At 37.0% G+C, this 14354-nt stretch overlaps 2 protein-coding genes across 2 annotated transcripts; both read left to right on the top strand.

The window, feature by feature from the left end:
- Positions 1 to 504: 504 nt before the first annotated feature.
- On the top strand, positions 505 to 6392 carry LOC143217881 (chymotrypsin-2). The gene is made up of 4 exons (XM_076442555.1): positions 505 to 686; positions 1670 to 2032; positions 2786 to 3018; positions 6137 to 6392. The coding sequence occupies exons 1-4, from the start codon at positions 518 to 520 to the stop codon at positions 6305 to 6307; spliced, it is 936 nt and encodes a 311-aa protein (XP_076298670.1). The 5' UTR covers positions 505 to 517; the 3' UTR covers positions 6308 to 6392.
- A 925-nt stretch (positions 6393 to 7317) lies between these two features.
- LOC143217812 (uncharacterized) lies at positions 7318 to 11308 on the top strand. The gene is made up of 4 exons (XM_076442445.1): positions 7318 to 7956; positions 8329 to 8551; positions 8616 to 8927; positions 9010 to 11308. Exons 1-3 carry the CDS (start codon positions 7849 to 7851, stop codon positions 8687 to 8689), a joined length of 405 nt encoding a protein of 134 aa, XP_076298560.1. The 5' UTR covers positions 7318 to 7848; the 3' UTR covers positions 8690 to 8927; positions 9010 to 11308.
- The last annotated feature ends 3046 nt before the right edge of the window (positions 11309 to 14354 follow it).

Raw genomic sequence — 14354 nt, 5'->3', positions numbered from 1 at the left:
TGTTCGAAGAGGGACGACCCCCTACTAAGCCTAAAGCCTAAGGGATAAGATAAAAGTTAGTCTCCAAGGGTAGAAATGCATTTCCGATTACCCTAATGGTGCACGCAGTATCGCATCCTCGTCAGGTAACGGCAAAATTCCCCAAGCTTGTCGAATTAACATTTGCAGGGTAGATCTTACCATCCCCTTTTACGAGAGAATTCTCGGATGTGAGGATCAAGCCAGGTAGTAATACCATGGGACTGCAGGTCCATCAATTACTACAGGAAACTGTAACAAGGCGATGTCCCTTTTAAATGAGTTTAAAGAATTTTCGAGGCGAGCTGGACACGACCTCGGAGATCTTAACGGGAAGGGTCTTTTGTTTCTATTCCCTCGGGATTTGCTCTGTGCATCCCTCGGAATCTACCATTACTGCTTAGTTCTGTGCGCCATGGTGAGTAGAAAGCGGGTGAACGTATATAAGAGGCTAGGGTACACAGATTTGGCACAGTTCAAGATGAGTTTGGCAAACGTCATGTCGCTCTTCCTCGTAGCCGTGTTCCTAACCACGAGCAGCAACGTGCTTTGCAGTCCGCTGTCCAAGAGCCCTCCAGTCGTCGGCAAACCGAACGAAGCTCTAAACAGCAGTCGTTCGAATCATCTGTCCATCGATGGCCTCGGACATTTTCTTCCAACAGGGGAAGGTACGTTAGCTAGTCAAATAATAAAAATAGTGAAGTTTGAGCGCGGATATCTCGGAAACTATGCGTCCTAGCGATAAGACCAATTGATACAAAATAAAAGCCGACAAAATATGCCACAAGATTGATACGATTCAGTTTTTCGCTATCTCGCATAGTTTCCGATATATCCGCGCTCAAAGTTCACTAATTGTGCCGAAGAGTTAGCTAGTCAAATAATAAAAATAGTGAACTTTGAGCGCGGATATATCGGAAACTATGCGTCCTAGCGATAAAACCATCCCATACAAAATTAAAGCTGACAAAATATGCCACCAGATTGATACGATTCAGTTTTTCGCTATCTCGCATAGTTTCCGAGATGTCCGCGCTCAAATTTCACTAATTGTGCTGAAGAGTTACCTAGTCAAATAATAAAAATAGTGAAGTTTGAGCGCGGATATTTCGGAAACTATGCGTCCTAGCGATAATATCATTCTATACAAAATTAAAGCTGACAAAATGTGCCACAAGATTCATTGCATTCAGTTTTTCGCTATCTCGCATAGTTACCGAGGTATCCGCGCTCAAAGTTCACTAATTGTGCTGAAGAGTTAGCTAGTCAAATAATAAAAATAGTGCATTTTGAGCTCGATATCTCGGAAACAATGCGAGATAGCGAAAAACTGAGTCGAATCAATCTTGTAGCACATTTTGTCAGCTTTAATTTTGTATGGAATGGTATTATCGCTAGGACACATAGTTTCCGAGATATAAGCGGAAAACCGAAAAAGGTTACTTCTACGTGCCTCCCCTGTAGCCCGCTCACCTCCTATGAGTAGGGACTTTTAGTATGTTTACCTCCTAACTAGCCCAAACAAAGTCCCAAAGTTAAAAATTGTGTTCCTTCCATTTCCCTGTACGCCCCCCTTATGGGCATTCATTGACTGGACTAGGAGGGACGATTCGAATTTTATCGTAATCTGTGCTGCACTTTGAATTTCTAGAAAATTATCCTGTAGACGACACGTACCCGGGCACAAAAATCTACGGCGGCTGGTACGCGAGTAAGAATCAGTTTCCGTTCATGGCTGTGGTGCACCGGCTAATGGGCAGAGGCTACATTGCCCAATGTGGTGGAACAATTATCTCCACTAGATGGGTATTGACAGCAGGTCACTGCGTGGCCAAGGTACCGCGAAAATTCTTCTTGCTGTTCGGCGTGAATGATAAGTCCGGCATGGGCTACAATTTCTACGAAGGGCCTGGGATTAGTATGATGACGGAGATGGGCGCCCTTCATCCGGGCTACAAGCCGTCCATAAACGATGTCGGCCTGTTATACATGCCACAGGATATTCCATTCGGACGTAAGAGAGATACGATTATTACTCCTTCCATCCTGTACCATGATTGGGTTTAATAGTCAATTTAATGATGCTTTTGGCGCTACCCTTTCGACCACTTAGTAAATCTGGCAATTTTTGTTGAACACATTTTTCGATGCGATAAGTAGCTTAGGGGATATTCGAGCAAAATTAGTTTAAAATTAACGATATCTCCATTTTCTCGAAAACCGTTGGTTTTACAAGGAAAAGTAATATGACATAAAAGATGCGGAATGTGAAAATCTGCAGGTTTTGTTAAATACATATTTCGATGCTATAAGTAGCTTCGGGGGTATTCGAGCAAATTGAGTTTAACGTTAACGATTTCTCCATTTTCTCGAAAACCGTTGGTTTTACGAGGAAAAGTAATATGACATAAAAGATGCGAAATGTGAAAATCTACAGGTTTTGTTGAACACATTTGTCGATGGGATAAGTAGCCTAGGGGATATTCGAGCAAAATTAGTTTAAAATTAACGATTTCTCCATTTTTTCGAAAACCGTTGGTTTTACGTTGGTTTTGCAATAAACTTTTCCTCTTTCGTAACGTTTCGGTTCAGTTTTGAACCTTTTTCAAAGGAAAAATTTATTTATTGCAGAATTGCTAGATTTACTAATTGTAAGGGATCGAAACGGTAGCGCCGAAAGCATCTCATTAAATTAAATATTTAACATTTACGATCGATAATCAGGATTATTTTATTGGTTTTAATGTACGGAATCATTACATTTCAGGAAACATCCAGCCAATTCAGCTGGCGGGATACAGTGATATGTACGATGATTTTAGCGGCAAGGAAGCTTCCGTTATCGGCTGGGGAAAAGATAGAATCACGGGCGTAGGCACGAATACGCTGAAATACGCCACGTTGCCGATCATTTCGATCGAGCAATGCGGCATGAGCTGGGCTGTAACGTCGGGGAAGCACGTGTGCACGGCACCTGGCTACGGAGAGGATGCTTGTCAGGTAAATAACACATTTCATACTTCGCCCCGCAAGCTATTCTACATTTGACTAGTTACTAGACCGCGAAGTTTTATCTTGGAAAACGCGTTTTAATGAAACTTTTATATTCGTTCAAATACGGTAGAACTTCGAATATAAGAACATTTCTACTTCTATAAAATAATTTATAGAAATTTCGCAATTTCTTCCTCGTCGATATGTATTTTTCCATTTATTTCCGTAAATAATAATAATTTTGAAAAATACTTCAAATAAATGTTGTAGGTCTCGTCGAAATACACATTTTATGTTGTATTGATTTTTGTCAAAAAGACAGTAGTTTTTGAGAAAAACGATATTAAATGTTCGAGGGTGGCTCCGTATAAGTGAATAATCACCTATCATTTATCTCAGGAAGTATTATCTTTATGATAAAAATTAATAGAACATAAAATATGTATTTTAACGAGGTCTACAACTTTTATCTGAAGTATTTTTCAAAATTCCCATTATTTACGGAGGTAAATAAAAAAACTATGATTTGTATGGATTTTTCGTTGTTTCCGCCATGGAAATAAAATTTGCACCAATTTTCACTATCATGTTCGTAATCAGCACGTCAAAATACGTAAGAACCCAGGTTATCCTTCATACAGAATTTTAACTAAATAGTAATGGATAAATCATGCGTCCATTGAAATCGAGAGTGGCTCCGTATAACTGAATAATTACTTATCATTTTTCTCAGAAAGTAATATCTTTATGACAAAAATCAATACAACATAAAATGTGTATTTTGATGAGGTCTACAACTTTCATCTGAAGTATTTTTCAAAATTCCCATTATTTACGGAAGTAAATAAAAAAATATATAAATTTAAAAAAGTGTTTGACAGAGTTAATTTTACCCCCCCCCCCCCGAGTTATTTTGGGTCATAACAGCCAAAATAATAGGTTTACGTAAAAAATGTATATAACCTTTTTTGTAGGGCTTTTTATGAGTTTCATTTTTTGTTTGAAACTTTTTTCTCTAAAATCAATAATTTCGAAAATATTTAGTAAGAACTGTCAAAACTTTTAAGGGGGCTGGGGGGCAAACGAGGCTTTAAACAACATAAAATGTGTATTTTGATGAGGTGTACAACTTTTATGTGAAGTATTTTTCAAAATTCCCATTATTTACGGAAATAAATGGAAAAAACTATGATTTTTAGGGTTTTTTAATGGTTTCCGCTATGAAAATAAAGTTTGCGCCAATTTTCAGTATTATATTCGTAATCAGCACGTCAAAATACGAAGAATCCAGAGTATAAAAAAAGTACACCCAAGTACACCCAAAACGCATATTCGCATATTTAATAAAACATATAAAAAATGTAGAACTTCGAATATAAGAATGTTTCTACTAAGAATATTAATTCGTTTCACGGTAAACGACTCGGTATGCAGTGTCGATAAAATAATGTGGGTGTGAATGATGCAATAAAATAAAATATCATGCAATAATTGCAAAACATAATATGGAGTGATTAAAGTGCAGTGTAATGCACATGGTTCGATGTGAATGCATCTGCCGTTTAAATCAGCGATCGTAGAAATCACAACATAAAAGGCCAGTGGCGGACTAAGCGGCTGCGTGCGGGACCCCGGGATACCATAGGGCCCTGAATTTCGCAGCATTGATTTTACAAAATTTTTCATTACTTTTCTGTTTTGTTAATAAGTTTATGAGAGTTTTCTTGCAACTTCTATCTCTAGCTTGAGTTTCAGGGCCCCAAAACTTTTTACCGTTTAGGGCCTGCACTTAATTTAAGCGACCACTGTAAAAGGCATTAATTTTCACATATTTATACCGTGCCCATTAGGATGGCCCTTACTTATACTTGATGAACATTTTTTGGCGAGATTTTTTTCACGACTCCCCCTAAAATTTTTCCATTGGGTAAGAAAATAATTCCTGCAAAAGATGAGCTTTATAGGATAAGGGAAAGACGTGCCACATTGACGTTGAAATTGCGAAAAACATGAAATTTTATAGGAATGGGAATATTTGACGGAAAAACTTTTAATTATGACCAAACGGGCACGTAGAGGGTAGCTTTTTCGGTTTTCCGCGTATATCTCGGAAACTATGCGTCCTAGCGATAAGACCATTCCATACAAGATTAAAGCTGATAAAATGTGCCACCAGATTGATTCTATTAAGTTTTTCGCTATCTCGCATGGTTACCGAGATATCCGCGCTCAAAGTTCACTAATTGTGCTGGAGAGTGAGCTAGTCAAATAATATAAATAGTGAAGTTTGAGCGCGGATATCTCGGAAACTATGCGTCCTAGCGATAATATCATTCTATACAAAATTAAAGCTGACAAAATGTGCCACAAGATTCATTGCATTCAGTTTTTCGCTATCTCGCATAGTTACCGAGGTATCCGCGCTCAAAGTTCACTAATTGTGCTGAAGAGTTAGCTAGTCAAATAATAAAAATAGTGCATTTTGAGCTCGATATCTCGGAAACAATGCGAGATAGCGAAAAACTGAGTCGAATCAATCTTGTAGCACATTTTGTCAGCTTTAATTTTGTATGGAATGGTATTATCGCTAGGACACATAGTTTCCGAGATATAAGCGGAAAACCGAAAAAGGTTACTTCTACGTGCCTCCCCTGTAGCCCGCTCACCTCCTATGAGTAGGGACTTTTAGTATGTTTACCTCCTAACTAGCCCAAACAAAGTCCCAAAGTTAAAAATTGTGTTCCTTCCATTTCTCTCTACGCTCCCCTTATGAGCATTCATTGACTGGACTAAAATGGAACAATATCGGGAGGAGTCGTGCCCAAAATTTCATGGTCGAAAAACAAGGTCCACCCTAGTGCCCATAGAGACCATAAAAATATATGTGTCTGAGGGTTACAAAGGCATGCTTGCAGCTCTTGCTAACGGGCCAGGCAGGCACATTCCACGTCCGCTCCCACCATGCTTGCTCGGCGGCCCTTTTCCTTTGTCCGATGAGTGCACATGCTGCATACAGATGTTTTTTTTTCGTGATACGCTGCATACGTTCTTCGAATAATCTGTCGGCCCTCTGTGCTGGGGGAACTAAAAATTGGAGTGTTCACCGTTTCCTTTTCTCTTGCAGGGCGACAGCGGCGGTCCTCTGATCATATACCAAAATCGTGTTCCCGTTCAAATTGGAATTGTCAGCTACGGAGATGCGGATTGTCCAAGTAATCGTCCTGGTGTGTTCTCAGAAGTGACCGGCTACATCGACTGGATCCAAAAAGTCACGGGACTATACTTTACAAGATAGAAATGTTACGAGCGATCTTCTAAAACGAACAACTATTACGACACCTCTCTTCACGTGTTTGTGTAAATAAATAAAGTATGGTACTCTTTTAACTCTACAATCGTGCGTTATTGCCCAGCCGATAAAAATCGATTATCCATCGTAAACGGTCCTCCGAAATTCGGAACGATTTTTCTTTTGTTTGAGGGCGGTGGGGGAATGTCACTTACGCACGCCCCTTCCTCAGATAACGTCTGGAGGGGGTAGTGTGGGACTCGGCACAATAGTTTTTCTTATATTTTTTCCATAATCCTTACGTCCACCCCACACAATGATCCTATCCATACTTCTTACCATAAACCCTCCTTATCCCACCCCAATAGAAGAAAACCACCCCCTTCTCGTGATTTTCATTGAGCAACGACACATTTTTTGTAGAACATACATGATTCCTATAAAAACTAATATCTATAAAAGAAGTCAGGATTGAAAAGGTGTTGTTGTCCAAGAGTGGTTACTAATATTGTTCTCCAGGTATAAACAGAGTTATTTAATCGTATACAGTCTTCTGGTATGTTCTCGAGACCATCGGCATAGCCAACGGACCATAATAGTCGTGCGCTCGACCCGCCTCTACCTGAAACAGAGGTACTACACGGCGTACTTTACCAGCTCATTGTGACGCCAATTTTAACGATGCCATCTTTTTCAAGGGCTCATTTTAAAGGGGAAACTTCAAGGAACACTACCATATTTTTTCAAAATTTAAATCACTGAGCCCCTTCAACGAAAAAAACGTAAGAAAAGAATTTGTTTAAATTTTTCGACATTATAAAGTTGATTGTCGGGGTTGAAAAAATTATTTTGTAATAGCCCACCCAACCAGCACACATCGTCTCATAGATGTCTGTTTCATGTCGTCGTCCCGTCTGAACGTCTATGTCCCAAAGATACGTCTTTTAGTCGCCAAAAAGATATCTTTATGGAGACGTTGTTTTCACAGCAGAGGGTGAACGTCTTTCAGCTGTCTCATTTCAGTCGTAAATGCAACGTCTCCATAAAGGATATCTTTTTGGCGACTGAGAGACATTTTCCGGAGACGTTGTTTTTCCTACGCCGCCGGTAAAGAGTGGGGTGGAGTAGGGGGATACAGCTTCTAAGGAAGAACTTTTTTCTGTGCACTTTTTCGAAAAAAGAGCTCTGCATGCTAATCCGCAATAATACAGAGAGTATTTCAACGCAAAGAGCATTTGGAAAAAGTGTACAGAAAAAAAGTTCTTCCATAAAAATGTACACTTTTGTTGTTTACAAAGTTCCAAGAGCCAAATCCAAAAAAGGGCTCTGTACGGGACCCCGCAATAATGCAGAGAATATTTCAACACAAAGAGCATAAAAAAATATTGCTTCTTCACGAAATGCGGCTTACCCGCGTGATCGAAAAAATCAAGCTGTTTCATATATTCTCTGTCAGTGTCTTTCCTGCGAGAAACATATCTGCTTCTCTGTCTTCGTAGTTCACCCCGAGTGGCGCTGTTGAAGTTACTATTTTTGGTCCGGCGCACATGGTCGACACCAGTCGACACCGGTCGACACCAGGTTTAGAGAAGTGTCTAATTGTATTAGTGTATTGTAATAGTGATAATTTATCCGACGAGTGTATATTTACAAAAGTAAGTACTTCCATTGCTGTTATTTGTTACCGTTAGTGTTTTTTGCTGATGCCCTTCCGCTATATTCGAAGTTTACTATGGGGTTGGCAAGAAAGTCAAAGAAAGTACTTTCGGTATTGTAAGGGGGTAGACTGCTTTTTCTAGGATTGCAAGGGTGCGGGATTGCAATTGATTGCAATCCTGGAAACGAGTCTACCGCCCTAATGTGTAAATAAGTGTGAAGTCAAAAATGAACAAAAATTGGTCATATTTCCATTCCTTCATTCTATTTGCTATTTTTCTAAATATATTCTTTAATTAAATATATTTACGTCGTAATTACATATATGTTTAAATTAGTCTCTAAATTTTACCATACTTTTCAATTCTTAGAATATATACACACAAATGGAGACGCCTACAAATACATGGACCGTTGTCCAATTTTTGGCGGACGGAACGGTAGAAGCGGTGCCAAATAGTTGGCTGGAAGACGACAAATGTTATTGGCCACCGGTACACAAATCAAAATTGAGCAACGCAATCCAACAATGTGAACTGCCTCAACCTTCGTGGGAGCACTTCTCTGTAAAGATCTTCAAAAACAGTACCTTTGGTAAGTTAAAGTAGTTACACACCATACATGTATAATTAAAATAATAATTATATAATGCTTCTAGACGGCTACACGAAGGCTAGAAGAAAAGCAAAGGAGGCCGAAGAGACCAATGACTTGTTTAATAAATACACTTAAAATAGCTGACGTTTATCTTTCATTTTCATTAAATTAACAGAATGTGATATGCTACATAACAATTTTTTATTTTAGGCAGCAGAAGTGCACAATACGGGGGGCACAACAGCTACAACTTTGCCAGGAAAGTCTAGGTATCATTATGACTGACGTGCTGGCATGGCGGTCTGCTATAGCTGATTGGGCCGGAAGGGCAAAAAACCGTTTGCAAATTATCGAACGGCCAGCCTTGTTATATGTAATTATCACCCTTATTTTAATATTATTATTATAATGATTATTCATGTGCAAATTAATAAACAAAGATATTCTTATTCAAGGTGCAGCGGAGAAAGCCAAAGTGGACGGCAGCCGGAAGAAACATGAACAAAGCGAGTGTGACCAAGTGATTTTAATTTCAATATATCTGTGGTTATCAGGAAGAACGCCGCATGTCACATATACTTTCACTTTCGATCGCTAATACTTTGACATAGGAGGTTGGTTAAATTGCATTGTTGTCTGAGCCTTCCAAACGTGTTTCCATGACTTTTTTTCTGGTAAATATGTACAGTAGCGGACAAAAGTGTAAGACCGCTCTAAAGAAGACGATAACTTTTTTAATATTTTACTATACGATTTGAACTTTTTTGGGAAACTAGAGCAATTAGTTTACTAAAGGACGCGAAAAGAAATTTTTTCAAAAATTGCAATTGATCGGAATTGTTGAAAAAATACTAAAAGTTGATTGTTTATTTAAACATATCCTGAAAATTTCGTAAAAATCGGTCGACGTTGCAATGAGCTACAAACGTTTAAAGATGGTAAAAATTGCAGATTTTCGGCAATAAATCGTGAAAATCTGCAATTTCTACCATCTTTAAACGTTTGTAGCTCATTGCAACGTCGACCGATTTTTACGAAATTTTCAGGATATGTTTGATTGACACAGATCTACACAAAACGTGTTTTTTAAATTTTCAATATAGGCCCACATAAAATAATTAAAAAATCAACTTTTAGTATTTTTTCAACAATTCCGATCAATTGCAATTTTTGAAAAAATTTCTTTTCACATCCTTTAGTAAACTAATTGCTCTAGCTTCCCAAAAAAGTTCAAATCGTATAGTACAATATTAAAAAAGTTATCGTCTTCTTTAGAGCGGTCTTAAACGTTTGTCCGCTACTGTAAATCCTATACTCTAAAGTCTAAAGCTCAATGAATGCATAAACTCGAATTTTTGAAAGTGTGACATGCGGCGTTTTTCCTTACAACCACAGACATTATCAGTAATATTTTATTTTCACTTTTATATTTTATTTTAATTTTTATATTTTTTAATTTTAGTATACAGGGTGAGGCGCCAGAAACAGGCCCCCTGAATAAGCATTAATCAGATGTTAGTAGCTTTTTTGTAGATGGACGCGTAAAGGACATGTGAAGGTCAACTTAATTTTTTTAAATGGAATGAGGTATTTTTTAATACATCAATTATGCAGCTGGACATTCATTATAAAAAAGTACTAACCTATGTATGTCGAAAAATTAGTAGTTCAGGGGATATTTCAATTTAAATAACTCTAAAATACCATTACTGTCGTACTAAGACGTTAATGTTTACTTACTTATGTAACGTCTTAGTACGACAGTAATGGTATTTTAGAGTTATTTAAATTGAAATATCTCCTGAACTATTAACTTTTCGACATACATAGGTCCAGCTGCATCATTGATGTATTAAAAAATACCTCATTCCATTTAAAAAAATTAAGTTGACCTTCACATGTCCTTTACGCGTCCACCTGTAAAAAAATAATACACTACATAATGTACCCCTTCAGACCATGCAACTTCTGTATACAAAACTTTTTCGTGCAACGCATACTTTGGAAGTTATTATAGGTGTGCAAGTTGCGTGGACCACCCTGTATACTGATTCTGATGTTTCAACTGTATATTTTATTCAATTTTTATATTTTAATTTAAGTGTATTAATTTTAATGTTTTAAGTGCGTGATATTGTATTTTAATTTTAATACTTTATTTCTAATATATTAATTCTAATGTTTTAAGTGCGTGATATTTTATTCTGAATGTAGTATTTTATTTTACGCATACTTTGGAAGTTATTTATTGGTGTGCAAGTTGCGTGGACCACCCTGTATACTGATTCTGATGTTTCAACTGTATATTTTATTTCAATTTTTATATTTTAATTTAAGTGTATTAATTTTAATGTTTTAAGTGCGTGATATTGTATTTTAATTTTAATACTTTATTTCTAATATATTAATTCTAATGTTTTAAGTGCGTGATATTTTATTCTGAATGTAGTATTTTATTTTACGCATACTTTGGAAGTTATTTATTGGTGTGCAAGTTGCGTGGACCACCCTGTATACTGATTCTGATGTTTCAACTGTATATTTCATTTCAATTTTTATATTTTAATTTAAGTATATTAATTTTAATGTTTTAAGTGCGTGATATTGTATTTTAATTTTAATACTTTATTTCTAATATATATTAGAATTTAATATATTAATTTTAATGTTTTATATATATTATTTTATATATATTTTTATTTTATAAATAGTACATATATTATTATAATAAACTATTTGTTCGTTTACTTTAAACTATTATCGTAAATTGATTTTTCCCTCCCACTCCCTTTTCGCATAAATACGTCTCTCTAACAAGCTCAAGAGACTTCTGAAAGTCGCCTAAAAGATGCCCGACAGAGTCGTGGAACATGTCTCTACAATGCCTGAAACACGACTAACAGTCATTCTCAAGACCACTTTAAGACAGGCAACTTTGTAACAAACGACCTTCCGGAGCCCTTGTAGAGACTTTCCGGAGACATTCGCAGACATCTTTCAGACATTTGAATGTCTAGCGGCAGACATCTTTCTGCTATCTTTGAGCTGTATCTGTGCTGGTTGGGCAGTCCTTTTCGAATAAAACAAAAAAAAACTGTAGCTCAACCGGACAAATAGTTCCCGAGATAAAAATTCGTAAGTGAGGTACGTTTTCGCCGAAATGGACAAAAATTGAAGCCTTTGAAGGCTTCCATTTCTAAAAAAATTCGAAACCGGCGAAATGATGACTTAAACCCCCCCGAATTTCACACACATGGACTACAATATATTTCATTTAGAACAAAATCGACGATGATGCCTGCAAAAAATGATCGATTTGGCATGGAATGACCCTTTGTCAAGGTATTTGTAATTTGTATGAATATGAATAAATAATCTATAACCTAAATAAGAATAAATTTTTATTCATATTCAGCATATTTTATAAAGTAATTTTTCTCGTTTTTTCATTTGCAAACACATCTATTATATCGTCATAATTTAATGTTTTGGCAACATCTTTTTTCAATTAATATTATAGACATGTTTGTTCATCGCTCTTGTCCAATAGACGATTTTACAATTTTTAATTTGCTAAACACACGTTTGCAGGGAGCTGTTGTTACAGGCATTGTTATGAAAATCCTTAATTCTATGTCTAGATTTGGATACGTGTTTTGTAATGAGAGTTCGTGATTTTTTTGCAAGATTTGAAAAACGTCCAAGCGACCCTTAGGGTACGATCACAGTGGGTCCTACATCAGACAGACTTGGTGACGTCAGAGCCGTCTGGCAGACATTTCAAATGTGTGCGTAGGCCCAGGTAGGCCCGTCTGTGAGACCCTTCTAGTTTCGTCCTGCATCGACCGACAGGACGGCCCTCGTTATGGAAACTCGGAGTTTACTGTACCAGCATTTGCTGGCCGTTCCCGGGGTTGTTCTCTATGGAGAGGTTTATGACAGGTCATTACTATTCAGCTGGAAGTCGGCACTTTCTCGGACAACACGAGTTGTACTTTACTTAACTCAGTTTGCGACATTTTTAACTTTCCGATAAATAAGGTCACTATCGTTTTGAAAACAGCGAGATAAACGATTTTCTTGAATCCATATTTATTAAGCTTAACATTTTTAAAACTAAGAAAATGAAAACACTATCCGGATGTGGCGTGTTTCAGTTTTTTTCAAAAATCAGACGATCAATGAAATGATAATTAAAATGAACAACAATTAAAGAAAATAATTCTGCTTACGATTGATCTAAAAATCGCAGTATCTTATATAATTCTTTTAGTTTTTAATTATTCTCGAGTATCCATACTTCCGTGAACGTTGATCTACATACAATTAATGCACATGTATCATTCCATGCAAAATAGGACTCCTGTTTCGAATTTTGTTCACATTTGGATATGTTGCAGTCTTTAGTAAAATATGAACGTATCTCAAAGAGAATTCTTCGAAATCTTGAAAATTGATGGTTCTACGCGGACGTGGAATATGAGGTGTTACAACTTCTTCATTAAATTATTACGGCCAAACTAACAAAACAATGACAATTTTAGTTTTGGGTGCACATACTGAAACCATAAGAGTATTTAATAAAAATTATTTCAGTTGAAAAAATATTTATTTTCATAGTTTATTTTGCAATTGTTTTTTAAACAGGCGCATTGCTATCATACCGTCAGGAAATTGGAAAAATAAAAATAATGATAATATAGCCTCAAGTGTCCTCTTTATGGACCCGTTTTTAACAATACGGATACTTCAAAATTGGCGACATGAAGATTATTTGAAGTGAACGCTGTTCGTCCTACATCAGACGAAAATCAAAATCATTTTAACTTCCTCCTACATCGTCCAGCGTCGAGGCCCCATGGGGTTTGTCCATTGTTACCCTCCTCGAAGTACCTGAAAAAGGTTCGGCTCCCCGTGATTTTGACCATTTCGTCCGGTTTCTGGCCAACTGTGAGCACCTTGCTGGACAAAAACGGACGAAAAGACACCAACACATCCCTTCCGAACGCTCGTCTGTGTGGGCTGATGTCTGATGTAGGACGAAATGGGTCCACTGTGATCGTACCCTTAACCGGATCGGTATTCTTTGTTTTGCGCCCCAAACTCAGTCAGTTGCGCCCGTGGCGGGCGCCTCTTTCCCACGCCCTCGTTACGGCACTGACTCACAGTATTGTGTCTTTGTATTGTGTCTTTATGAACAATATTCCTTATATTCAATCATTCAATAGTTTTTTGAAATTATTATAACATATTTACTTTACAGACGCGATTCAAATAAATCTTGAAAAGGATCCAAACTAGGATCGAAACGTTGATTGTGTTTGACAATTAACAAAATTGCTTTATAATTCGTAATAAACGATCGAACCGTTGCGCCGAAAGCATTTAACATTTATTAACTGTGGCAAACGTAAATAATACTTGCAAGTATACTCGAATCTTGGTCGAACAGTTTCGAAACTTCCGAAATTTTTATGAATATCGTTACGAATTTAAGGCTGTTCCGGCGCGACGCACAGTGGAAACTTTCGTCCAAATCGGAGACAAAATCAAAGAACTTTCGATAGAAATGAGGTAGAGCGATGAAATTTTTTTTAAATTAAAGCCGAAACTTTACAGAATATGGGAAAAATAGGGAGATTATGGTAAGAACGTTTTTTAACGTTGAGAAAATTCGTTAAACTTGCACAATTTCAAGAAAATTGTGGTTTTTCCAATACCACGCGCTGAAAAAATTTTTTTTGAACATGCTGTAAATCATTTCCCGTAGATTTTATCACGCTGATTTTAAATCTGGTCT

The sequence above is a fragment of the Lasioglossum baleicum genome, chromosome 18 (assembly GCF_051020765.1).
Source record: "Lasioglossum baleicum chromosome 18, iyLasBale1, whole genome shotgun sequence".
Lineage (NCBI taxonomy): Eukaryota > Metazoa > Arthropoda > Insecta > Hymenoptera > Halictidae > Lasioglossum > Lasioglossum baleicum.
Note: the sequence above shows the minus strand (reverse complement) of the source record. Positions and strands in the feature narration are given on the sequence as shown.

Bases quoted from the DNA above. Each gene is read 5' to 3' on its own strand.
- LOC143217812 (XM_076442445.1), top strand. From the start codon at position 7,849: ATGGTCGACACCAGTCGACACCGGTCGACACCAGGTTTAGAGAAGTGT. The intron at 7,957-8,328 runs GTAAGTACTTCC...TTCAATTCTTAG, and splicing joins ACGAGTGTATATTTACAAAA to AATATATACACACAAATGGA. The intron at 8,552-8,615 runs GTAAGTTAAAGT...TAATGCTTCTAG, and splicing joins CTTCAAAAACAGTACCTTTG to ACGGCTACACGAAGGCTAGA.
- LOC143217881 (XM_076442555.1), top strand. From the start codon at position 518: ATGTCGCTCTTCCTCGTAGCCGTGTTCCTAACCACGAGCAGCAACGTG. The intron at 687-1,669 runs GTACGTTAGCTA...TTGAATTTCTAG, and splicing joins TTTTCTTCCAACAGGGGAAG to AAAATTATCCTGTAGACGAC. The intron at 2,033-2,785 runs GTAAGAGAGATA...ATTACATTTCAG, and splicing joins ACAGGATATTCCATTCGGAC to GAAACATCCAGCCAATTCAG.